The sequence below is a fragment of the Engystomops pustulosus genome, chromosome 6, assembly GCF_040894005.1.
Source record: "Engystomops pustulosus chromosome 6, aEngPut4.maternal, whole genome shotgun sequence".
Lineage (NCBI taxonomy): Eukaryota > Metazoa > Chordata > Amphibia > Anura > Leptodactylidae > Engystomops > Engystomops pustulosus.
The window spans coordinates 50,546,015-50,573,007 of NC_092416.1; the positions used below are offsets into that span (position 1 = coordinate 50,546,015).

The 26,993-nt window shown below is 39.8% G+C and overlaps 1 protein-coding gene across 1 annotated transcript; it reads right to left on the reverse strand.

The window, feature by feature from the left end:
* Window positions 1–316: 316 nt before the first annotated feature.
* Window positions 317–26,993, reverse strand: MXRA8 (matrix remodeling associated 8). The gene is made up of 10 exons (XM_072156042.1): window positions 26,656–26,993; window positions 15,043–15,066; window positions 11,773–12,078; window positions 11,247–11,348; window positions 10,318–10,797; window positions 9,570–9,728; window positions 8,509–8,539; window positions 8,131–8,207; window positions 6,011–6,088; window positions 317–3,667 (listed from the first exon to the last, which is right to left on the reverse strand). Exons 1-10 carry the CDS (start codon window positions 26,702–26,704, stop codon window positions 3,642–3,644), a joined length of 1,332 nt encoding a protein of 443 aa, XP_072012143.1. The 5' UTR covers window positions 26,705–26,993; the 3' UTR covers window positions 317–3,641.

Sequence of the window (26,993 nt, forward strand, 5' to 3'; positions counted from 1 at the left end):
TTTTGTTGCTCCATTCATTCTGTAAGGGTCTGCTGGAGACTCTAGACCATAGTACTTGGCATCCATATAGATTGGATGCTAAACCATTTACTTCATTTAGATGGTGATATATCGTAAGTTAGAGCCCCACTAATTAGCAAGTTATGCCCAATACTGTGGATAGGGTTTACCGTTAAAACTTGGCCCAACCCTTTTGAGAAAAAGATGTGTAGTTGTTGTTTTATTCAAGGTGTCAAAATCGCAAACAATAATGGGTGGTGAATATGACAAAATACCATCAGACATTTGTTCGATAGCGCATCATAAAGTTAAAGAATTAAAAGCATTTATCAAAGTTTATTTTCTGAACAAGCACATGTCCGTACTACAGTCTGTATTATAAGGTCACATATGTAATTGTTCATAACTTTTACAATAAAATCTTATTTGGTTGATTTTTGTTAATGACTGTTATATTTATTAATGTGTATTCAAAAAGGTCTGAAACAATGTAAAATCCCGAAGTGGCAGAAATAAATTGCATTGCTACAAACATGTCACCAAACCAGCGGCACATAAAAATACTTATAATATATATTGTTAACCAGAGCTGTGCTGGTTAGAGAAAAAGAACACATACATACATTTGATTTTTCAGCATGTTGAAACGATGGGATGCAGAACTTCTAAAACGAATCAGGGAACACATGGAAACACAACTTTAAGGCTTCATTTTTTTGCATTCCTGCTGTAATAGACATCAGATAACAGAAGGATGTCCTGACCGTGGGCTGAGGTGAGGAATTTAAGATCATATAGAAACATTAGATTGGATGTCCATAATCTTGAGAGTACTACAAATTATTAAAGGAAATCAAAAAAGTTAGCCACTGCTTAGAGATTTGCATCACTAAGGCTGGGATCCGGCATATGTCTGTGAGTGCTCGACCATCGCCTCTCCATTGGGAGATGGGCCGCACATACGGCAAAAGATAGAGCATGCTGTGATCACCATACCGTGCCCTTGCACAATGCACTTTTATGGTCATTTGTACGGCTAGCATATGGCCACCGTATACGTGTCTGTGAAAGGGGCCTTACAGACTTATCTAAAATGTGTTTCCCTAATGGTACTAGCCTTAGGGAAGTGTGACCCTGGGGATCAAACAAAGAGACGCAGCTTCAACTGTGGAAGGGTGCGTCACAGATGAGATGCAACTGAGCTATTTGGTCTTTGAACTTTGGAATGAACACTATATGGTGGTTTACACTTTATCACGGCATGTATGTCTGAATATCAACATACAAGTTATGACATAGTCGCAATTCCTGGCACAGAGGTGGGAATTGTGATTATTTCCCACCCTAAGACACATGGGAGGGCACCAGGTTGCGGAGTGGGCCGTTGCGGGGCACAGGCTTTTGTCGTAATTGTCCGCCAGGCAGGTCCTGTAGTAGAACTGTTTAGTAAGGTGCACAGTATTATGCTCACCTTGCTGGATATATAAAGAGGCCAGAGTCTCTAGATCTATCCATGGGGTGGGATAAACATCGAGAGCTTCTTGATAAATCTGCCCCTTTATGTTTATTCACACACTGGGTAATGGCACATTGTTGGTCCTAACAGAAGAAACCACACAGATTTGCCTTATTGTTCAATTGTGAATGCACATTTACTTGTAGTGCAATAGTGGGGGGGGGGGGGGGGAGAAAAACTGGTTTATTTGGAAAGGGGACAGTAAAAAAAATTGAATAAATTCATCTCTACTGGGTTACTCCAGATCAATTGACCCTATGGACATGATGATTATATAGTTCATAGCCCAAATGAAACCATATATAAGATAGAATGCCATTATTTGGCTAATATGCTATGTATGATTATGTTTAATCCATGTGAATTTCCGCTAGAGCGGCGAGTAAATGCACACGATCAGGATTATAAGCAGATCTGTGTGTAGAATATCTACTGCATAATAAGTATTAATAATAGTATAAGATTTATAAAAGAAAGTTTACGTGACCACTGAAATCCCTGAGCAAATTTGTATGTAGCACATTCAGATTTAGGGTATATTAAAGATGTTGTGGTCACAGATTTCAATTTGGACAATCTCTACCATGTGCATTTAACTATAGAATCAATCAAAATGCAGGCTAATGGTTTCCAAGTGTTATATAGAATAGACAGCTACTTACCACAAACTTAAATACTTAAAGGGGTATTCCGGGAATCAGCATAATTTATATACAAATGGGTACTCAAAATAGAAGCTAATGTGTAATTAGTTGTTATTTAAAATTTTGCTCCCCTTAGCAGAAAATGTTGTGGACATACAATGTAATGAAGAATAAAAATGCTACTGGCCCTTTAATCAGTCCTTTAATTTCCTCCGCATGGAGTAGACACAGGACAGAAGATGGCCGCTGGTCACATGTCCGCATCACATGCCCTGCACTTGCCTGGGCAGGTCATGTGATCATCACTATGTTTGGCTGTAGTCAGTTGGTTGCAGTGCATCCAGTATGGCCAGTGCTGTGTTGAGACGTCATCTCAGTGAAGTAATGTGCAGTGATGGCAGTTACACATCATTACTATGGTAGCAGAGCAGGAGAGTCTGTTACATCATCACAGGGAGCAGAGCATAAGAGGGAGGAGGAGTTACTGAGAACTAAAGGATCATGGGTCTTGTAGTTTCCAGTGGCGGCCATCTTGGTGATAACTCAGCATACTTTAGAGAGGCCATACATTTATTAAATCATAAAATCAAACTATTTAAACTCCATTTTGTGAGTAATGGCATTGAGTTTTGTTGTATTCATTTATTTATATCATCATGGGTTTTTGTGTCAGGTGTTCATATTCCCGGAATAACCCTTTAACCAAATCATTCACATATGGATTCAGTCCATTTTAATAGGAGCTTCATATGTGCTCACCTTAATCACATATAATCAGATTAACAATATATATATGGAAATCATGTCTATGGCCCCATATTTTTACTTTTCTCCTACTTTACCCATTGTATTTTACAAACTTTATCCCGTGGTCCATCAATCTTACCTACTATTATTTCTACAGTATTATTTCTTCATCTCCAAAATGGTAGTGGATAGAAGACAAAACTGAAAAAATCAACCTGTAAACCATCGTATACTATGGAGAATTTCATGCATTGTGAATGAAAACCATTAAATGGGAATTTCAATACATTAAACCCAAAGAGAACACTGTCATACAGAAAACTTCCAATTCCCACAAATTTTGATTTAATGAAATCCCAACATATAAGTCAGAATATTGTACAAAAGGCAGTACCTGCTACTTACTCTACAAGAAGCTATTGCAGCAAGCCATTACTACTCTATCATTACGGTAATATGCTATCTGAATATTTAGTCATTTGCTTGAAATCCGTCTTTTGGAAGTTACCACAGATAGAAAAATGGCGCAGGACAATGTGTACATTCCATCATAAACGTCTTTTGTCAATGACTTTAAGGAAATGCTGTCGCCACTTAGAACAGTGATCTGAGTATACAGTAGCGCACAAAGGAGATACAGGCAAAAGTTACAAACAGCTTGAATGAAGACACAAGATGAAGCCTTCCCAAGTAAAGGTACAGCTCCCGGGCCAGCCAGGAGCACGGAGGATGGCCTATTTACAATATTCTTTGCGGAGTTCTATAGGAAAAAAAATAGGTACATATATAATTATTCTGCAAAACCACAGTCTCAGCTTCAGAAATATAACATGTGTGTCTAGTGCTGTTACTGCAGAGAATCCTTCAAATACAGTAACTGTAACAACTGTTTCTGATGCTGATACAATACAACATTATATTACTACTATGAGTATAGGTAATATACTGTATACTGCTCCCCAAGGAGCCAGGCAGGTGAATGCAGGGCACTGCCCCCACTTCTGGCTCTAACTGTATCATGAAACCCATTCTCATACAATATATTAGGAAATCCAGTTTTCAGTTAATAGAGCGGCATCTCTATGATCTACTGATCTCTTTACCAGATTGGAGAACGACTACAAAGATTATCTCTTGCTTTTGAGGACCTGCCTTTTATTGCATCACAGAGGCAATCCATTTACACAGGCACTTACACCCCCTCAGTATTTGAGTCTGTGAGCTGGAGACAAAGATCCAATTCCCAATCATAACTTTAACTACCTGTATCCCTAGTTTTATAGAAAACAGAGCAACAATCATATCTTGTCTTTAAAATGACACCAAGCACATTGTTCTAGGTGCTATATAGCCCAATTGATTTCGATGATAGACATTAGTCCCACGATTTTATGGCTATTCATTGGGTTTCCCATCAGCAAATATTGTGCAATGTGCAAAATGTTTGGATTCCTTTGTTCTTCTGAAATGTAAGATTTTACTGTATGTGGGCTTTTATGGGAAGGTCAGGGGAATTGGCAACACAATTTTAAATGTAAGGCCAATTTAAGGCACAGCCTTAGATCTACAAGCAAGGACCTGACTATATTGATGCATCCATAAAATTGCTAATTATATATTACAATGGAAAGCTTATTCTTTTGACCAAATTCTGTTTAATGTAGTTATATGGGATTAGCACAAAGGTCTGGTGTATATCTTATAAAGCAGCCCCACTCCAGTGCATTGTAGTATTTGGCATTGCAATTCAGCACATTTAGGCTATGTACAAATTCCAGAGGATTTCCACAACAGCAGAAAAATGGCAAAATCATCAAGTTTTTTTAGCTCTACCTTTGCATTACATTACCCTAATATTTGTGTGTAATACACTCTGCTTACAAACACCCATTAAGCTACATTCAAATCTCGTTTTTGTGATACGCACAGCACATATGCCATGAAAACTCCTGATCTATACGCTTAGCGGATCCATAGATATATACAGGCAGTCCCCTACTTAAGGACACCCGACTTACAGACAACCCATAGTTACAGACAGACCCCTCTGACCTCTGGTGAAGCTGTGTAGATGCTTTACTATAGTCCCAGGCTGCAATAATCAGCTGTAAGGTTTCTGTAATGAAGCTTTATTGATAATCCTTTGTCCCATTACAACAAAAAATGTTTAAACTCCAATTGTCACTGCGGACAAATTTTTTTTTGTCTGGATCTACAATTATAAAATATACAGTTTCGACTTACATATAAATTCAAATTAAGAACAAACCTCCGGATCCTATCTTGTACGTAACCCGGGGACTGCCTGTACTGGCAGACGGAGGCTATGGGGCATATTTATCATACGCTGGCGTTCGTGCGCCAGCGTATGATAGCCCCGCCGCTGCTGCCTCTTGATGTATCGAGGCAGCCGGCTGCGCAGGGGCGGGGACAGTAACGGCCCTCTGCTCGGCCGGCCGTTCCCCCCCTTCACGCCCCTTCATGCCCCACTGGTGTGAAGGTGGCGGATCGGGGCAAATAATTGCAAAAGCTAGCAATAAGCTAGCATTTGCTATTATTTCAGGGCCTCTGCCTTAATAAGCCATTTTGCCACAAATTATGTCAATGTCAATGCTGCTGTGTATGGACAGAAGAGATGCTGTTTTAAGAAGCCAAATTTTTTGCAGGATTTCATACAGCCCCTTTAACAAAGGTGTAGCCTTTTTTAACATATCCTAAACCCTAAAATCTTGTTCACAGCTGCGGTAAGATACCAAACTCTTGTTTTTGTTGCATTGTGTTGTCATTTACGAAGACCAGGCTTGCTTTGAAATTACCCCAGAACTCAGCTTTTATCTTGGATCCACATTTCGGAGCCTTAGTGTTGTACTTTTAACTGATCCCTTGCCAGATTCCTTCTCTTTGTCTAATTGGTTCACCAATGATGTTTGTAAATGTCTCCTGTAACTACTGCTTCCAATTGCTGTGTAAATTGTATTTACTTTAGAGGGTCTGCTGGTCAGTTGCTGCCTTGCTGTAGTTGCATTTTCCCTTCTATAAGAACCAGTCCCTACCGAAGCCTCCAATTAGTGGTAGGAGAAAATAGCAGTATGACCTCACTTACCAAGGTCTAAGTCAATGTTCTTTGGCGCAAAAGTCCTATCCATAGAAGCCCGCTCCTTCAGTATGTTATTTTTGTAATCTGGAAAGCAAAAAATAAATACTTTATAAATATATTTGGAACCATAAAAACTTCTTCAAACATACTTAGAGCGATAAAAATATCTTTATCTAACTATTTGCAGATCCAGCAGACTTTACTACCTCATTCTTCAACATCTTCAGTGGATTTTCCAGAATTTCTTTTTTTTTTTAAATTCCATGTTGGACAGAAAAGTATCCTGTGGGACACCCACTGGCCCGATTTATCAAAAGTAGTGGAAATTGGCTCACGGATGTGCTGAGTGAAAACTGGCCGGAGGGTCTTCATTTAACTGGTGCACCCTGTACTGTTCTGAAATGGTGCACCTTTAACATTAAAGGTGCTGTACTAAATGTGTCCCAAACTCCCACTAAACACTAACATGGCCCTTGGGTGCACATTTTTTTGTCTTATCAGCCATGACACAAAACTGGCGCAAACACTTCTTAAAAACATATACAAGCTCCAATAGTGCGGCCTCTTTACTACTTACTCCTGCCCATTCATTTAGAAGAACATGGCCTAGCATGACTGAGCAGTATATGTGTAGTTAATGGGTGATGGGACAAAGACCCCAGGTGCTTTTAACCAGAAATAGCATTATGATACTTGTTGTGGGTTCCCTCTCATCTAAAAAATAAAATATTACCATTTTTCAAATGAAGGCTCTTATGCAGAGTCCATATAAAGATATCGGAAAACTAACATTGACTAACATAACAGATATTCAATTGCCCAGATCGAATAAACTGGCTTTGATCGTAAAAGAAAGGCTTGAACTTTTAGACACATAGCAGGTTGGGGATAAGAGGATTTGTCCTTGTTGTCATGTGTTCTGCTAAAAGTAATGTGTTATGTATTGTATGACATAACACATCACAGTTCTTTTCTTAGCTTAAAGGGGTTGGCCACTTTACCTCATGTTTCTTGTAATGTGTGTGTAAGCCTGGGGGCAGGATATTAGGTCATTTACCAATATACATCTATTTATAGTTCTGGTCTGCTTTCTTGATATGTACAGGCGGTCCCCGGGTTACATACAAGATAGGGTCTGTAGGTTTGTTCTTAAGTTGAATTTGTATATAAGTCGCAACTGTATATTTTATCATTGTAATCCCAGCCAGAACTTTTTTTGGTCTCTGTGACAATTGGATTTTAAAAATGCTGGGTTAAGAATCAGGATTAACACTAAAGCTTCATTACAGACACCTGTGATAACTGTTACAGCTGATCACTGTAGCCTAGGACTAAAGTACAATAAATTACCAATTACCAGAGGTCCGTTTGTAAGTCGAGTGTTCTTAAGTAGGGGACCGCCTGTACAGTGAAGCCTCCTATCTTTGACCTCATCAGCCAGACATTCCTAACTATATAATGGCCGCAGATGGCGGGTCATGTGATCTCTGTGTTCACATTGCGTTTACAATGCCTTTTGTAAATGCAAATGTTAACAGTAATGTAATTAGGCAAATCACCTCTCCTCAGCTATTGTAATAGGTTTCAAAACGCAATCAAAATGCAACGTGTGACTGCACCCTGTGACTGCTTAAAAATGCAGGACACAGCCTCAAATCCCAAATTAACAGTAGTGTCCTGCATATAACTCCTGCATATAACCCCCCTCACATGGTTTGTGTCCACTCCTGTATATAACCCCCTCACGTGGCTTGTGTCCACTCCTGTATATAACCCCCTCACGTGGCTTGTGTCCATGTGGATTTGAGACCTTTGCAACAAAAAGTCTCAAAAAGAAGCCATAATGTGCACCTGCTAGGAAAGTAAAAACTTAACATGTATCACAAGTAAAAAGACATGATCATACATAAGGTCTCAAAAATTCACCACAGAGAGACAAAACTATGATACATGTCCCCCAGTAAGTGGTACAAAACTATAAATAGATGTATATTGGTACATTTCCTAATATCCTGCCCCCACAATTACACACACACTACACAAAACATGAGGTAAAGTCGCCAATCCCTCTAAGATAGGCTTTTAAATTATTAAAACTGGAATTTTTTAAAATTATTTTTATTTACCGATTTGAACATCTTCCATTTTATATTCAATAAGGTCAGGGGGTCTCAGACAGATTTCCTTCATGTTCACATCTTTCCTACAAAAATAAATTGGAAAAAATCGGCATAACTTCATGGGACATAATGACAAAATGCTTCATAGAAGATGAGACTAGAAATAAAATTAGTCATCTCTCCATGACACCACAATATGCTTATTGATCACGATATCAAGTTGTGTTTGTTGTTGTAGCTCAGCCTTAGGGCTTGACTGACAAAACCAATACATAAGTGCAGACAAAATGAGAAACCTTTTTCTAAAATCTCCACAATTAAAATCTTTACAATATAAAAATCTGAAAATTGTTTGTTGATTAATTAGATAAACTGTGTACATACCTTTGAGATTTATTAAAGTTATAAGCATAACCTAGAGAAAAAAAGAGAAAATATCTTTTAAAAAATGTACATTTTTAAATGTTTCGCTAAACGAAGCCGATCAATGGTTTCATTTGTCTTATGTCATCGATATACACAGAGCTCCTGATTCCGATGGGGTGAGCAGTCACCTTGTTAATGATATATTCCTCTACAGCGGCCATTTTGATGAGCCAAACAGAAGCCATTTTGGAGATCAGGCGGACATTTTAGTTTTAGCCGGGGGTGCTTTTGACCTGTGTACAGCTAATGTCACTATTCAAACTTCATCCAGTGTGAAAATGTTTAGAAGTTACTGTGTTTTCATTTTAGCTCTTATCTGTCTGAAGTTTCTCTGCGTGAAGACCATATTATGACTTAACAGAGCTAACACAAGGGCAATTAGTCTGTGAACAAGGCCTGGGAATTTATTAACCTTTTCGGAGAATGTCCTGGTAAAATTCATTATGGCCAATGGCATTGCAGTATTCTATCACCTTGTCACGCCCCTTTTTCCTGATGATTTTGTGTTTTATATATGCGCTTGTGTGGGAATAAAGGAGAGATTCTACATACACTAGGAGACTGATGTGTCTTGGGTTTGTTCTCTCGTCCTGGTACCGGGCAGCCATGAAAGGGTTAATTTGAAAGTCACCTTTACAACTGAGCCCTAGATAAAATCTCTATCACACCTAAATGATGGTCTTGATGTCATCACTTCCAGTCCAACCAAGACTGGACACAAAAGGGGACTGAAACAATGATATCCTTAGGAGGCTAGTTTTTTTTATTTGCCCCCTATCAAATTTTAATTAAAAATATGTATTTAAGTTATGTATTAAACTGAATTATTCATTTGGCACAGTTTGCTCCTAAATGTATGTACCTTTCTACACTATTGATGAATTTCCAGTAGAGATATTATACTTCTACATACATCTTCCCCTGACGTTGCACCATTGATAATAACACCTGCAGACACTTGGCCCCTTGAGGCTGCCTGTCTTATGAGCTACGTGTCACTTCTTGTGACTCACACTTACCTTTCTTGCGATGTCTGCGGGTGATGAGGATCACAGCTGTGAGCAGGAGAAGGAACAGCAGAAGGGTTGCCAGGATGTATCCGAGTTGTTGGAAGAAGTGAAGTCTGTTTTCCGGAATTATTACATTGATTACTTTATTTTCCCGGATGACAGTGGAATCTACAAATATGAGAATAAGACCATAGAAATCAATAAGAAAAAGTATGATATATTTTCTCTCACAGTATTCTCCTATAAGCCCAATATAAATTTTAACCATTGTTTATTGCATTCATAGAAGGAATAAGCAATAGGCCTTATATTTAGAGGCCTCAGTACATTGCACCCTGGGCCTCAGACCCACTTTGATTGTAAACACCAGAGCAAAGGAGCAAAGAATCTATAGTGTCCTTGGGTATTATCTAGACAGAGTCCTATCTATTATTTTACCCAAAGTTTGCTATCTCAGACCAAGTTAAAGTTGCATAGCTTTAATGTGGCCATATTTGTTCCAGCATCCCTGCCCGCAGCTTCACCTCTCATATTTTTTACTATTTTACTTTGGCTTTTTAAAAATGTTTTCCTATATTGGACATGGTTGTTCAGAAACCTTCATGTAGATTTTGCTTTATTGGGTTTGGCTGGTTTACACAAAATCAGTGGGCTTAGTTAACAATCACCGATGACCAGGAATTCACAGTCATGATTTAAGAGTAAGATTCTGTATAAGAGTAGATTTTTGCTATATATACAATGTATGTTACATTACCTACAGAAGGTGCTGAACCCATATTTGTTTTCTTAGGTTCTTCTTCCTTTGGAGGTTCCTTTGGAGGTAACCTTGGTGGATCATAAACCGTTAAATGAAAAATCCTGCGTTCATGAAGACCACAGTAGTGATGGTGTAGATGACACGAGTATGTTCCTTCATCTCCTTTTGTCAAGTCTGATATGAGAAGTGAGAAATCTCCATGGGCGAAGGCCATATCAGTCACATTCATTTTCCGTCTGATAAAAAGGGGACCATATGACCTCCTCTCTCCTGAAGCATACATGTCGATCAAGCGGTCAGCTCTATCATGAGGGATTCCTGGGGCTTGACGATCCCAGTGTACCACTTGCTGGTCTTCTTCTCGATGACGGTCAGTCCATATATGGTTCCAGTTCTCACAGGGCAGTACAACATCCGTTCCAACTAAAGCAATTACAACGGCCTTTTCCCCATCCCAGTACATCTTTACCCTACGTTCTGAGATAAAACACATTTGAAATTTAAAACTATATCCTTAAAACAATGATGTATACAGCTAGTTCAGTCTTAGACATTACATTATCTTGATAGATCCAGTTTGTGCAGAGAGACTGGACTCCTATATTCTTCCAGTCATTATTCAATGCTGATTCCTTAGATAGCTGAAGATGAGGAGCACTTATAAAATGCCTGCTAGAAGAGTCCAATATCAAACTACTGAAATTCTAAATGTCCTTAAAACCTATATTATCAAATGTGGTCTATTTCTATTTCTATGTGAAGAAGCAAATAAATAATCTGTCAGAAGGCCTCTACACACAATGGGTTATTAGCCAATCCCTCAGAATTTGGTATCTGTGTGCTCAGCGTAACTGTATATTCATTTGTGTGGTCAGTTTTTGTGTATATTCACTTCTAAATGCATAAGAACCCTCCTTCCTTCTTACCTGACTTCGTGGTGTTCAGTTGCACCCTGACCGTTTCATCAAGGTGACAATAGTGATGATGTAGGTTACATGAATACAATCCTTGATCACTCGTGGTTACTCCTTTATGGAACCAAAAAAACAATAAATTGTTACTAGGTTGCTTGATACTTCCTAACAATAAGACTTGAATTTTAGAATGTAGGGGCAACAAGTTCCTAAGTCCAACCAATCCTGGGTCCCCAGATTCTATAAATAACACTAATTTATTGACATGTTTCAGATCTGAACGCTTATTGCCCATGAATCACGGCAATCTTACTGCAGGTCAAGGGGAGCTGGGATGCATGATGTAAACCTTTATGTCAACCTATGGTCCCACAAAAGGTGCACTATGTCGGCCAGATAACCAGCATCATCATCTTCCTAATCCTATCAAACATGAAAATGGGTAATCCAGGACACATAGTACTTGTAATTTCTTTATAATACAGATTTGTTGTTGTCCACAATGTTTTATCTTTTTCAGAAATGGACAAGGATATACCTTTTATCACCAGAGAAAAATTCCCATCTTGGAAAGCAGACCTTGACACCATGATTCGGTTTTGGTTGTATCCATTGTAGATGCGTTGTTCCCCAGCAGAAAACATATCCAAAAGACGCTCTCCTCGGTACACTCCTTGACTACTATATAGATCCCAGTGGACAACTCTCTGCCTGTCTCCAAGGCTGTCCTGTGTCCACACCATACGATAACTCTGACACACTAAATGAGCCTGGGATCCAGATGGTGCACTGATGTTTGATACCGATACAACCACACTTTCTGGATTCTGAAAGCTGGCAGGCACTTTGGAGAAAGAAATTGATGGTTAATTTTGGCAAGAATTTATATCTGGTGTAATGTGCGCTCCTGTTCCACATTGCAAAATCTGTAAAATAGCATCTATAGGTACAGGACCTGGGTGCAATTTCTATCTTCTCATCCTTAAAGGCAACCTGTCATCAGGAGCCCTTTTTCTGGTTCCCCATGTCCCTATAGAGAACAGTGTACACATTGCCAAAGAGTTTTTATAGTAGAACTGTCTTTTTTTCCGAAAACAAGATAAGTTAGATGAAAGTTAACCTTTAGGTATGCAGAGCTGTGTTCCTAGTCCCATGGGAGTGGCCAGTGACGTGTGGTCCCCGCCACCACCATTGGGAAACCGCATGGCTTTCAAATGTCAAAAAAAACCCTGTGTCCCCAATATCTCCTTCCCATGTTGCTTTCCCCCTCAGGATGTCATACATTTCTACCCCGCTCCTCACTCGCCACCCCCAGGGGACTAGGGACACAGCTTTGCATACAGAAAGGTAAATTTTGATCTAACTTATCTTTTTTTTGGAAAAAGCCAGTTTTACTATAAAAACTCTTTGGCAGTGTGTACACTATTCCAATATTTTCTATGGGGACAAGGGGGAGCCACAAAAAAGGGGTCCATGATAGGCTCCCCTTAACAGGTACACCCTGAGTGGTCACACATACAGTTTATATTGTTTGGTTGCTGCTTTACAGTCAATGGATTGACTTGGAGGCCAAAGGATTCTGCTTGATGTGATAGATACCCTATTTCCAACATAATAACCAATTGTTCAAATTATTACCTAAAGCTAGATCCTTATTTAAGTCCATATCTTGACTTTCACTTAAGAGGTTAACATCTATAGAAAATTGTTCTTGGGACATGTCAATCTATAAAAATACAGAATTTGCCAGCATGCATACTTTTGCTTTCTTCAGCAAAATTTACCCCTGAAGTTATAAACAGAGGATTTGGAATAGAAAATCTCAATATAGAAAATCCTATGGTATTTCCAATACAAACATTGCAGGGATATGTGCAATAAAGGTGAAACAGATGGATATTTCAGCAATACGATGACTGCATCCCAAGCTATATTAAACCTGCTTATATGAATAGTAAGTATGGGAAGAGGGGATTGGTAAGCATGCAAAAGTTGGCAGGTCCCATATGTCCCCTTAAAAGGAACCTGTCACCACATTTTCAAAAATACAGGTTCCTATAGAGCCCTATTAACTAACTGACACCCTTCTTTTAGCTAAAAATTGTTTCCCTTACATCCCCATAAGTCAACTTTATGTTATATTCCCTGGCATCAGAGGGGGACGTGTCCTGCTTGGACAACCCCTCCCATCTACTCCTCCCCATGTCCCATGTCTTTTCTAAGTATTCAGCACTTCATGTTATGTCACCAAGGTGATGTCATCTAAGTTCCTTTTACATCTGCAACGTCTAACCCATGTACGTATCAGATCCCATGAGATAAAACCAGCCTCCATGGAGGATGGGGGGTGTAGAAGTCCATGGTGGCTTGCTGTGATTTCATGTGATCAGATACATTCAGGGGTAGACGTCAACATCGCCCTGGCCACATGACTTCAAGTGTAACAAAGCTCCCTCTTAATGTTCTGTGCAGTAGCATATCCTAGCAGTGTGACCCCTCAATCAGGGAACAAGGAGGGTAGTAACCACTGAATATGCAAGACCTCATTGGACTCATTTAGTGTCAATGGACATCAGGTGAGTTGCATATAAATTTACAAACTGATTTTTTTTGTAACATTGCAGCCATGGAAAGGACCCATTTAGGGATAAGGGCAATGCTTTTTAATCATAGTTTTTAATTAAGTATTTATTTGTGGTAGGTTAATTTCAATGGCAGAGTCTCTTTCAATTCCATGCAATTGCTGAAGATCAGAATTGTTTTATTCATAAATATTATCTAGCCCACATAATCTTGCCAAATGGTTCCAAGATGATACTGCCATATACCTTTCATAAAGAGTGTAACAGAATAAAATTTTTATGTACATCACTAATAATCATATTGGTGTCTGATACAATGGTGTATCGCTCCAATTATAGGAAGAAAACAGTACAGAATAACTTTCCATCACTAAGAGGAATTTTCCTGTTCTCCACCGTTGCCCTGAAGGTATAGTTAAGTGAACCAAAGCACATTTCACATAGGCTGTTGCCAGTCAGTACCCCAATAACAGATTAGAGTGTTTTATGCCTACGGTTGATACTCCTAGCATAATGTTGGGTGGTTTACATTACTAAAACTAACTGTTTAGTTAAGGTCCCCCTATCGGTGGCAGAAGATACAGATAATTCTATTATTGAACTGAGGAGTTTTAGGAAAACAAGAATTGAAACTATTAGGATAGACTATAATTTCATTCATTATATTCTGTTATAAAATGCTAAATTCTAAAATAATGGAAGTGTTGTATGTCTTTAGGTTCTATTGACTATAATCATATCATAAATGTCCCCATAGTATCTCTGATATAGAAGTAAACTTTCATCTTGTATTGGTATGAAATTCAATGTTAAAATGTAAAATAAAAAGAGAAAAATCTTCCAGTGAAATTACTTTTCATTGCATGGAATTTTGGACTTAGATTTTGGATGGATCTATGTACTGAATACATTATCACACTGTCTTGAAATTCCATATATTCACTGCAGGGATGGGTACCTGGCACAGATCTGCTAACAACAACTGTAAGAAATACTTATATTACACATTATTCTGTGCTTCAGAAACTACTTTTAATATCTGCGTACCGAGTTATATATCGATTGACGTTTTCCAATCTAAGTCTCTGTAATATAGGATAGAAACATGTTTATACTGATCATTTTCAGGTTCCAGACTTTGTGGATTAATCCCCAAACTGTAACTAAATATCTATGTTTGGATTTTTGTTTAGACAGTAGATAAGTCAGTATTGGAAGGTTCTTACCTGAGTATGAATAAGCAACTGGACCTGAAAGGCAACAAAAAAGAGTGTTAGGTCATTTACTTTTAGGGCCCACTTTTGGGCCAGAGGACTAGGGTGCTCAGGGTTTAACTGGTCCAGCAGAATACCAGGTGGGCTCAGCACAATGGTGGACCCCAGAGATCAAGCAGAAGGCAACTCAATTTTACTATCTATTTATTATGGAAAGATGAGTGGCCCCAGCCTGACGCTACTCAGGACTTATTGATAACATGTATATCTACATTGGGCACCTATTAAGGGAACTCCACCAACATACACTCACAAGTTTTGATTTTATATGGAAATGAGCTCCTGTGCAATATGGGTGTGGCCTTAGAGCTAGTGCACCTGTTAGCTAATTATTTGTAGTAGAGATATCATTCATTGTGTAAAGGATAGTGCTATATGTTGTAGGGAACATGTGGACCTACAAATTATACTATATTATATACTACTATATACTATATTATAATATATAGACCGATTACATAACTGTATGAAGGATGAGCCCCAAATCCCTCATATATAGAAGGCACACATTTTATAAAGCCCATGTACTTGCCGTAACCTATATATCTGCCATGGTCTTATGGATAAAAAGACATCTGCAGCAAACCTAAATGTTAAACTAAGCTCCTGCAATGTGTGTTTGTGGTTGTAATTCTGTGGAAGGCAGAGGACATGTATAAGGGAAGACGATGCTGGCCCTTAGCTATACTATAATTATGGTTCATTACCATTTTACTGCAAAGTGCTTGCTCTGCTCGAATAAAGATCTGGGAACACCAAGCTGTTGTGTTCAGTTGTCACTGAATGCTTCTACCACAGGCACAATTGCTGGACGCCCCCTTTAAGGAAATGCAATATCTTTTCAACAGAGTGAATATTATTTGTACATGTGTTCATTGGATTTGGCCTTGTAGCTGTAGAATTAAACCTACAAGAGCCAGAGTGTTATATAACTCTTCTTTACGAGCAACAACGTGTCACATAAGTCAGGCACAATAAAACTGTATTTGGGGAAATTTTAATCCACGTAGCCTGTTTGTTGCTTTGTGTTCTAATATGGCAAAATGACTAGAAAAGTCCAGTGAACAACTCACATGAGAGAAGGCTACAAGCCTGCAAATATACCTGAGTATATTCTATATACAGGGACACCCTCTGGACAATCAGAGTGCCAATGGATCCTCCGGTGGGCTCAATAATTATATCTGGTGGGTCCAAGAACCTCAATCCTTAGTCCTGGCAACAGATTTGTTTCTGTCCTGTCATTCTGTTGAGAAGATATTGCGGTTGGCGATAGACAACCACCCTTTATAAGAGAATAGAAGTCTTTTCTCATGCTGCACCAGTTCTCTGAACTGTGCTAACCCTGTATATTCAGTTGAATTCACAAACTCCACAGTTTCATAATTTCTCTTGGTTGAATAGTTAATGAACTTTTAATGTTTGATTTGTCTAAACAAGAACACAGGGTCGGCTCGAGGTTTCAGTAGGCCCTTGGCCGGCAGAGCCTCAGTGGGCCCCCCCGCAGCTCTGTGCCCTGTAACTTACCCAGTGCTGGCGCCGGCCCTGAGAGTACATGTACCTTTTTAAATGTTAATTTCTCCATTCTATGTCAACATAGTAGTTGAAATGTCATATAATGCCATTGGCAACACTTTCTTCATCTGTTCTTATTCCTTATTTCAGTGTATGTAGATTGTTGGTCTTGAATTATTGCAAAACAGCAAAAACCCACCATGATCTCTGAGCCACAGACCACTACATATGGTTTCTATAAATACAGTATTGCAGGCACATACACAGCTCAGGTCAACCAGTTACAGTAATAGAGCAATTAATGAGTCATAGATCCAGGTTTAATGGAAGAAAAATATCTCGTTAAGTATTATGTATTCATTCCTCCGGTAGCCTATATTGTGTGTAAATATTCCAAATTAGATACAGATGCTCCAAAACTGCTACTAATAAAATCTGTTTTTCCTAACGCCTCCTGGTTTCGCAATAAAGGTTACAAAAATCCTGCCACCCCCCTACATCAACAAAGTTTTTTTTAACTATAGCAGAAAGGACAACTTTTTTTTTTTGTTATCTTGTTTAGTTTCCATTTCTCAAAGCATCCAGCTGTGTTTGCCTGAAAAGGTTTGCATAACCCACAGACCGATATATCACAAGCAGACATGACTATGAAAGAAAGGTACATAGAATCTCCATAACATTCTATAATGTAGGGTTTAAAAATTGGCCTTTAAAAAAAAAAAACAATAAATACATTTTGGATGGGGGAGATGTTCCCATTCCACGCCACCTAACATAAGCCGGGCAGATAGATGCCCATGTGTATATAATTGTCAACAACAACTATTCCTTGTGACTCACGACAAGTGTGTTTTTAATGGGGAGAGGCAAATAAGATATAAAAATCCTCTGCCAGTAGCTGATTTACTCTGGAGTAACATAGTATGTGGTATGTTGAAATCCCATGCATCCAGTCCCTCTTATCCCAACATCTGTCAGCTGCGAGTCTATAAAACACTACAGACTGTTGTTGGCCAATCCTGACATACTCTTTGGCAGTGTCCATAGGTGCTCTCACAGCAATGTTATCATGGCTTCATACAACATCTGAATACGGCTGCATTCACATCTCGATTTTGCCCACTGTTGTTAGGATAAGTTGGGAGGATTCTTGATGTGTCCTTATATCAAAGAGATAGAATGTATCACAATGGGAAACATTTATTTATAGGGTGACCGGAAGAAGAACTTGCACATGACCCTTAGTAAATGAGCCCCAATGTATGCACATACAATAAGATACGTTGTCCTGCTCACTCCTGGGTGGAAAGTGGGAGGAGTAAACAATGGCAGCAGCCAGTCATTGACTACTGTCAATTTTCAGGGCATTTCCTCTCCTAATATGGACAGTGGCATCACTGGTGACCTCTCTGAGCATTTGTTCAGTGGAGTCCAGATGGGGATACTTTGCACCTGTCTCCCACTGCCTTCAGGAATAGCCTAATTGTTAATTGCATATTACTTATAGTGATAAATGAACCGCCTCTTATTACATTACACTACACTGATATTTTCTTGTTAGGTTTGATGAAGCCCCTGTCAATCACACTATTTCCATCTCTTCTTATATGTTCTGCCAGTTATTCTTGTCTAGACAAGTGTGGACTTGAGAAGACCCATGACCTGCACTGTCTGTATTTTCACGCTATTTTGCTTATTTTCTCCTCCGCAAAACACAATACTGTCTGGTAAAATGCATCCATGCCGAATCCCATTATCCTAATTCCTCTCTTCCAGCTATCTCTGTCATTCATGCGTCAAAAAACATTTACAATTTGCCAAATCTCTGCCCACGGGGAAGTGAGGACAGTTTCTGCCCTTATTCTTCATGTAGAACAAATGATGCTATTTAGAATGACAAGATATCATAGGAATGGACAATTCCACCCAGCGATTCTTATCCAGACACCTGACTTTCAAATGTCAGAGCGTGCAAGATTAACCATGAAAGACATTTTTTATTTAATTCCCCTAAAATAGTTTTGCAATTTTTAAAAAATAATTTTAGGATTCCAAATCAACTTCTAATACGTTGGAATTTAAAGGGATTCTTTTTCGATATGGCTATCCAGAATAAGGATCATGAGAAAGGGATCAATATGCAAGTAGTGGCTGCTAATAAATGCTATTTGTTACTCTATTTTTATTCTCTCTATTTTTCTATGTGACTACTAAAACAAAAAATAAAGTGCTATGCTCTCCAAGCCAATGACATAGAACTAAATGAAGTACATGAAACGTGCCCTCCATTGGCTAGACCCTGCTCCAGTTCATGGCACTGGTTATAGCCCAATTCTACACAAGGGTGGGGATAACATCTTGTGCTGGAGCATAATGGGGCATTTACTAAGAGTGGTGCAAACTGCACTAAATGCATTTTGCCCGTGTATAGTGAAGGGTGCGCCAGATTCATGAACAAGGGGCACCAGAAATCAAGAATCTGGCGCTCCTAGAACTGGCCCGACAGAGTTAACCAACTTTTTTGTGGTGCACCTTTTACATAGGGCTTGCGACATAATTATGTTGGATTTGCATGATAAATCTGGTGCACAGTCCGACTGAGCACCGGAACGCCCCCTAATTTGTGTCACATAATGTGTAGTGTAGCTGCGCCACAAAAGGGTCGCGTGTGACACAAAAGTGTCTCAGACACTTTTTAAATACTTGTGAAAGCAGTTTGCACTAGAAAGAACGTGCAAAGAGAAAACTGGCACAAGACCCTTAAAGGAAACCTACCACTTGAAGTGGCAGGTTTCCGATGGCAATACCGGGCACCAGCTCAGGGTGAGCTGGTGCCGGAGCTTATTTTAGTTAGTGTTTTAAACCGCGGTATCGCGGTTTAAAACACTTTTTAAACTTTATAGCCGGTGCAGGGAGGTACGCGCTCGGCGCTTACCATGCGCGCGGCTCTCATTCACTTCCTATGTAGCCGCGTGCACGGTAAGCGCCGAGCGCGTACTTGCCTGCGCCGGCTATAAAGTTTAAAAAGTGTTTTAAACCGCGATACCGCGGTTTAAAACACTAACTAAAATAAGCTCCGGCACCAGCTCACCCTGAGCTGGTGCCCGGTATTTCCATCGGAAACCTGCCACTACAAGTGGTAGGTTTCCTTTAAGAAATGTGCCCCAATGTTCAATTGGTTAATAAATACCCACATTGGGGGGTCATTTATCATTAGACAGGCTCCCTGGGCCAGTTGTTTGTTTATTTTTGGAGCTCTGCAGCCAAGCAGATTCATGAAACTGGTTTTGGCCCTTTCATAAATATTCTTAGGGTCTATTTTCCATCTGGGATTTTTTTTTTTTAGCAAAAAGTCACAAAAAAGGTCTCAAAATGCAAAAAAGAAAAAGTCTCAGCACATGAATGGCGTTGCCCGATGTTGCACTAGCAGTAGTTCTATGTTTAGGCAAGAGGTGTATATAGTCCTGGGAGTCTTTTTTAGCAATGAAAAGCCTAAACAAAACCTCAATGTGACTTCTTTGAGACTTTCTTACATCAAAAAAGCCCAGGAAAACCAATGATAAATAACCCCCATTGGGTATACATAGGACTTAAACTGGTCTACCAGTACCCCACAAAAGGATTCCGGCAAGGTAAACGAGTCTGAACACCTCTATATTTTGGGTTTATTAGAACTTTCTCACAGCTAAAGATTGATTCCCGTTATATATTTATATAGAGATTCTTCTGTTTAAAAAAGTTCTAATATTTCAGTAAGTTGTATTCTGCCTTAAGGAAGTATAACATTGAAAATTCAGCAACTATACGTAAGGTGAGAAACAATAACAAGACAAATAAAAGGAAAATGTGTAGCATCAGCATAAAGCCACCTGTACAAGTTCTTCTAAAAAGTCATTTGTATAGCAGTTTGCAGGTACAGACCTGCCCCATGGGCCTCTAGACATAATCTTCCTGCTATGTAAGAATATGTTGGAAGTACCTGCAATTATATTTAGACCATTGTTGCATTCACAAAACTAAGACAAGAATTTTGGATTACAAGGAAAGGGGAAGAATGGTGGGATTGTTTGATAAATGACAAGTGAGATTTACATGGTAAAGGGGTTTACTGTCACAGAAAGTCTCTTCTTACAATTATAAAATCTAATAATTTTCAGTTTTAAATATATGCAACACAAGTGAGGCATTCAAGGACTTACGTGCATGTGTTTCCTTCAGATTACTTTCCAAATGACCCAAGTGACTTGGGAAAAAGGCTCTGCTACGTGGTGAAGCATGTGGGTTAAATCAAAAGTTTTGTGGACAATGGGGGTCATTTACTAAGGGCCCGATTCACGTTTTCCTGACGTGTTACGCGAATATTTCCGAATTGCCCTGGGATTTTGGCTCACACGATCTGTTTGTGTCGCATCGGCGCTGGCATGCACGCGACGGAAATCGGGGTGTGGCCGAACGGTAACCCGACGGATTCGGAAAAACCGCCGCATTTAAAAAAAAAAAATAGGTCGCACGGGCCATACTCACATGCACCACGATGAAGACGATGAACTCCGGGGCACCTCGGCGGACTTCGCCGCAGCAGCGCCACCTGGTGGACATCGGGCGCAGGACCTTCATGAATCGCCGGAAGACCCGAACGTTCGTCAAAGAAGCCGCCGCTGGAACGCGAATGGACCGGGTAAGTAAATGTGCCCCAATATGTCATTTTTGGAACTTTTAATACCCGCTAGTTGTCATGTGATAAACAACAACATACCCAGTATGGATAAAACCGAATATAAATAAGCCAAAATGTGCACATGTCAAACAGACAGTGTTTAGTCTCTACATGAATTTATACAATGGGTACAGAAAGTATTCAGACCCCTTTGTTTCATTGCAGCCAATTGGTAAAATCAAAAAAGTAATTTTTTTTTTTGCTCATTAATGTACACTCTACACCCCATCTTGACAGAAAAAAAAACAGAATTGTAGATATTTTTGGTAATTAATTAAACAAGAAAAACTGAAATATCACATTTCAGACCCTTTGCTGTGACGCTCATATTGAACTTGCATTCCATCCATTTCCTTCTGATCCTCCTTGAGATGGTTCTAATCTTTCATTGATTAGGAAAGGCATAATATCAGACTATCTATTTCAGACCTGTCTATATCAGACCTCACAGCTGTGCATGTCGGTGCACATAAGGATCATGAGGTCTAAGGAACTGCCCAAGGAGCTCAGAGACAGAATTGTGGCAAGGCACAGATCTGGCCAAGGTTACAAAAGAATTTCTGTAGCACAGTGACCTCCATAAATGAATCCTTAAAGATTGCAGTTGCAGTTTAAGTTTAAGTGGAAGGGTTTAGTCTCCATGTGACCATCCCTAACTCAATGGGGTTCTGAAGAGGTAAATGCTCAGTCAAGGTGAGAAATAGGTCATCTTTAAAAAAACACAGTGTAAAATCTTTGGAGTTATGGTAGTTAGTAGAGATTTTGGTTGTCTCTGAGTTAGTATATGGTTAGTCTTAGAAAAGAAGAGCAGCTCTCACCCAAAAACATCTTCAATGTAACTTCTTGTTTACTGAGAGGATATACTCGTAACAGGTATGTGAAACAGGGAAGGAGGGTGTGCTGCTCGCCATTTTCTGAGCTCTTTGCTTAAAGGATTTGTACGGCCATAGACATTGTTATTGATGCTGTATGTAAGCTAAAATGTGAACACTAACTAATTGAATGTTATTAGTGTTTTCTGGCCATTTTGTAGATAATGAAGTTAGTAGTTACTAGGACTAAACTTCTTTTTACTTACATATCTCCCTGGTAACGACTTGAAGACTTGCTTCAGTTTCAGTCGCTCATGCGTGTACAGAACTGTATGTTGCGTGGTCGCTCGTACACTACATCCTGATGTGTGCGTGCCCACACAGCCACGCAGGCACTCAGCCAATAGCTGCGCTCGGCATTCTCTGATGGCACACAGACAGCTCCGTGCGAGCTGAGTATCCTGGGGCTTGAATTGGAATGAGCGACCATCTTGTTTACTCCATCCAGGGCAATCAGGAATAAAAGGTAATAGCCGTATAAAAAACATTAGCCACAGCAAATTCCAGCAAAAGTATTGGTATTTTAAAGTTAGAGCATGTAATTATGATACAGAGAAGTTGTTTTTTTTACTTTCTATGGCTGTACAACCCCTTTAAAGATTATTTTGGGTGAGTGCTGTTCTAATTTTCTTGTATGAAAATTTGTGTCACAGGTGTCCCTGCGATCCACGTCTTGAATCGCAAGCACAGCCGTGCCCTTCTCCATGGCGGCGCGACTCCCGGCCCTCACTTACCTCTCCACGCGCCTGCTTCCTTCTCGTCTGTTTGTCATACGTTCCCGCTCCCTCGGGGGCTTGTGTGCCGGTTCTCGAAGATTTAAAGGGCCAGCACATTGCTGATTGGCTCTGGCTACTTCCGGATTTTCCATAGAGACCAGCTGCTCCCATCAACCCCCACCAGATCTTTGAGCTAAGTGCCACAGAGAAAGCTTTCTCTGTGATTCCTGTTCCCGTTCCTGTTCCCGTTCTGCTTTGATCTTCTGTTGTGACTTTGGACCTGACTTTGATTCTGCACCATTGCCGCCAGTCCTAACTATCTGCCTGTCCCCGACCTCGAGCCTGGATTGTGAGTTTGTACCTCAACCTTGGCTGCCGCCGTGGGAGTCATGACCTGAAATGACCTGGTGGCTCCACGCCGCAGCAAGACCATCCTGCTTTGCGGCAGGCTTTTGTAAAGACCGGGTGCCACTTAGATTACGGTCCCAGGTGTCGGCTTGTGTCATCGTCCGCCGTGGTCCAGGGGGTTCACTGACTCCGAACCCTGACACTATGTTACACCCCATGAAGAGGTGCATAGTTATTTGAGCTTTTTCTACCTACCATCGAAAATAAAATATTTTAGTGGTTAGTGCCGCACTACTGTTGAAAGTATATTAGTGTATTATAGTTCGTGAAAATATTGTCCTCTGCTGATGGGGAAATACTTTGCCATTTAAGAGGCAGAAAGGACTGCACCTATAACTAAAGTATTGTCAGTAAGAAGAGGCCATCGTTGTATGACATGACATTATGGTTCCTTTGGTATCATAACCTATGCTTTTACAGTAGATAAACTTTTAAAGATATCCATGAACCTTAAGTAGCTTTGGTTAAATACTTCATTGGGAAACTTAACCCTTTTTCCATGCACATCTACTTTTGTAAGTCCTAGGCTGAATTCACGAAACAATATGTATGGCCGCACATACATCCCCCATAGACTGCAATGGCCGTATGGAGAGTTATGGTACCACACACTTGTGACACCATACAGCTCGGTACATGTCCTATCTTTACCCGTGTGCACGGCCGAACACCGTGCATCTCTATTGAGAGGGGAGGGTTCACCCCTCCTACTCTCCATCACGCCGGCCCGGCTGCGGCCCGGCGTGCATACTTTCATGTGAATCCAGCTTAACTCTACATTTTAGGAAAACATGATGTAAATAGAAAATCGAAAGTGAGTGAAAAGTCTACTGTTGCCTTCTATATTTATATTATGAACAGTGAAAAAAGACATAGGCCGCTGCACTATTTTTACAGCTATTTATAAAATAAGCCTTAACAGAAACTAACAAACGCAGGTGAGAACTCAGTCTAAGATCCCACAGATTGAGTTTAGATGATAAGGATCATGTCTAAAGAAGTCTTCTTCTCCCCAGACTACAGCAAGTCCATCATCAAAGAGATGAACTTAAACACTGCACATTACCATAAAACGCATGAAATGTATAAATGTGTGTATTTATTTATCTGTCTATCTGTCTATTTATCGTTCTATATGTTTGTTACTATGTAATGTTTGGCTTTGCCAATTGCAAAATGGTTCTGAGGAAGTCTAACCCCAGATACCCTGATTGCTGGTAAGAAGCATGATAGCTAGCCTTCAATAATGAGATTAGAGTAGAGATGCCACACAGTTTATGTGGGCCCAGAAGAGAGAAGTCTTATGGTAACTGGTGACATTTCTCCAGCATTTTAGGGGAAGAGTGGACTTTGCATGTGGCTATAAGTAAATGTTGGAGTCTACTTTTGCATTGTTAGCGTCTGTAAAAGAGACCTGGGGTTGAGAGGAAGAGCAGGTCTAAGGGGAGGCTGGTGGCCACAAGTACTTCAGTGGCGGGAAGAATAGAAGATTGTTGAAACACAAGAGAGAAGTCTTATAGTAACTAATGGTTATATTTCTTCACCATTTTTGACAAGCCGAATGATGTTGGAAGGCCCCAGCAAAGTTGGATGCATGTCAGGGGAAGAGTGGTCTTTGCATGTGGCATTGGTAGTAAGTGAAGGTTAGAGTCTCCTTAACCAGTGCAAATAGATTGTTGCAACACAAAAGAGAGCCATCAATCCGGTCTATAACTTTATTAGTTGCTATTATTTAAGGACTGTACCTCTCATTGTAGAGGCCAAATTGCTCTGTAAAAAGACAACACTTTTTACGGAGTCCATTGTTCTACTACAACCTGCCTGTGTCTATCCAAGCCTTGACTTACGCATGGAAATCTATATACAGAATTTCAACACCACAGGGTTTGTGTTATTCCCATGGTTCAGATTGTTAATGTATTTCCTTTAGATGTGGTTCTATTTTTTCCATTTGCTCCTAACTTCTGGTCTATGACTTCAGGATAAAATATGATGCTATCCATCTTAAGTGCCTTGCGGATACTGATCTCTTGTGGTGTTTATAACTGTGTACAGCAAGCTATCATTTACGTTTGACTATAAACAAGAGCCAGACGAGCTGCTTGTCCTCATTTTTGGTTGTGCAGAATTCTTTGTTTATATAATTTTTAAGTGTCCCTCAATGGTTGGTAAATTGAAAAAGTAAAAAAAAAGCCAAATGCACCATAGAATAAACACAAGACTATGGTTGTGAACTAAAAAACCCATGATTCTTGGATGTTAGGCTTCTAGTTGTAGAACCCTATTCTATAGCAGATCTTTGTTGTTACTTTAGGAGTTATTTGGCTCCTTAAAAACATACATATTTCTTCATATTCGTAAAACGAGGTTCAAGACAGAATTTTGTATTCTTAACATTGTGCTGATTGCAAGGAGGGAACAACGATTGCCAAACGCTCAAGTCTGTGCAAACACATAATAGAACCAAGAGGAAAATGATACAAGCTGGACCAAAAATGACATGTCTCTCCACAGCAGCCACAGAGAAAACAAGCAGGCAGCCAATTGCTGCTATTATATTAATAGCTAGAGGTTTCAGATCCAGAAACTGAGCATCTCAGCATACACAATTGCCAAGTGGGAATACTGTATATCCTTCTGGACTAAATACTTCTCTACCTACATAGTACTTAATCCCGGGAAATATGGTCAGTACATATCCCCTTTAAATTTTTTTCCACTTCGCTCTTGTTGACCCATATTGGCAATGCTTTTGGAAAATTCTGCAAGGTTACTTAACTGGTAATTCCCTAATGTAAGGTCATTATTGAATACACTCACTGTAGAGGAGATACCCATAAAATGTAGGTTTATACCCCAAAATGATTTCAATTAGTACCAACATAACAAAGTAAGGCATTGGTGGTTTAGTGATGGTGGCAAGGACAGCTGCGTGTACCTGCTGCCAGAAAACTAAGTGGTTGCATACAAATACTGTACATGCATGTAGTCACAGTTACGGAGCCATGTGTAAGTATGCATGGGGACAGGGGGTAAACTCTTCAGTAAGTCTATGACAGCCCCCTCCTTTCCCATATTAATTCAAAGCTGACATCTGCAATCATCCATGCAATGTTATTACCATCAACAATACAGGCAATTAGATTATACTAAGGAATTGTTTTATAGGTAATAGAAAAAGATTCACCAAGTCATAGGCTTGCGCACTATAAACCTAGCACGATACTTCTACAACTCCCAGCACAGATAAGTTTTGCAAAAGATGTAAAATTACAAGTTGCCTAAGCTTATGAGATCACATAATCACAGGCATGCAAATAATTATGAAACATCTTACTGTAAAGAATAATCAGCTGGCACAGCAGCAGCTTGTGGATGACCCCCATGTCTTCTGCGTAGCCGTGTGGTTGTCCAGAATCACCTGCCCTTGACTTGAGCTATGCTCTGCTCTATCTGCTCTGATGGGAACAACTCTCCTCAGTGGATATACAACATCTGCTTAAGAAAACAGTTTTGGTGTTTTGCTGCCCCCTAATAACTTACAGCCCTTTTTGTCCCCTCAGTCCTATCCTATCCCAGCTTGTTACAGCCTCTCTTTGTGACTTGCACACAGACCCAGAAACAAATGTGAACTCTAAAACCTCCTCTTTTCTTTCCCCCCACCCTTCTCCGTCT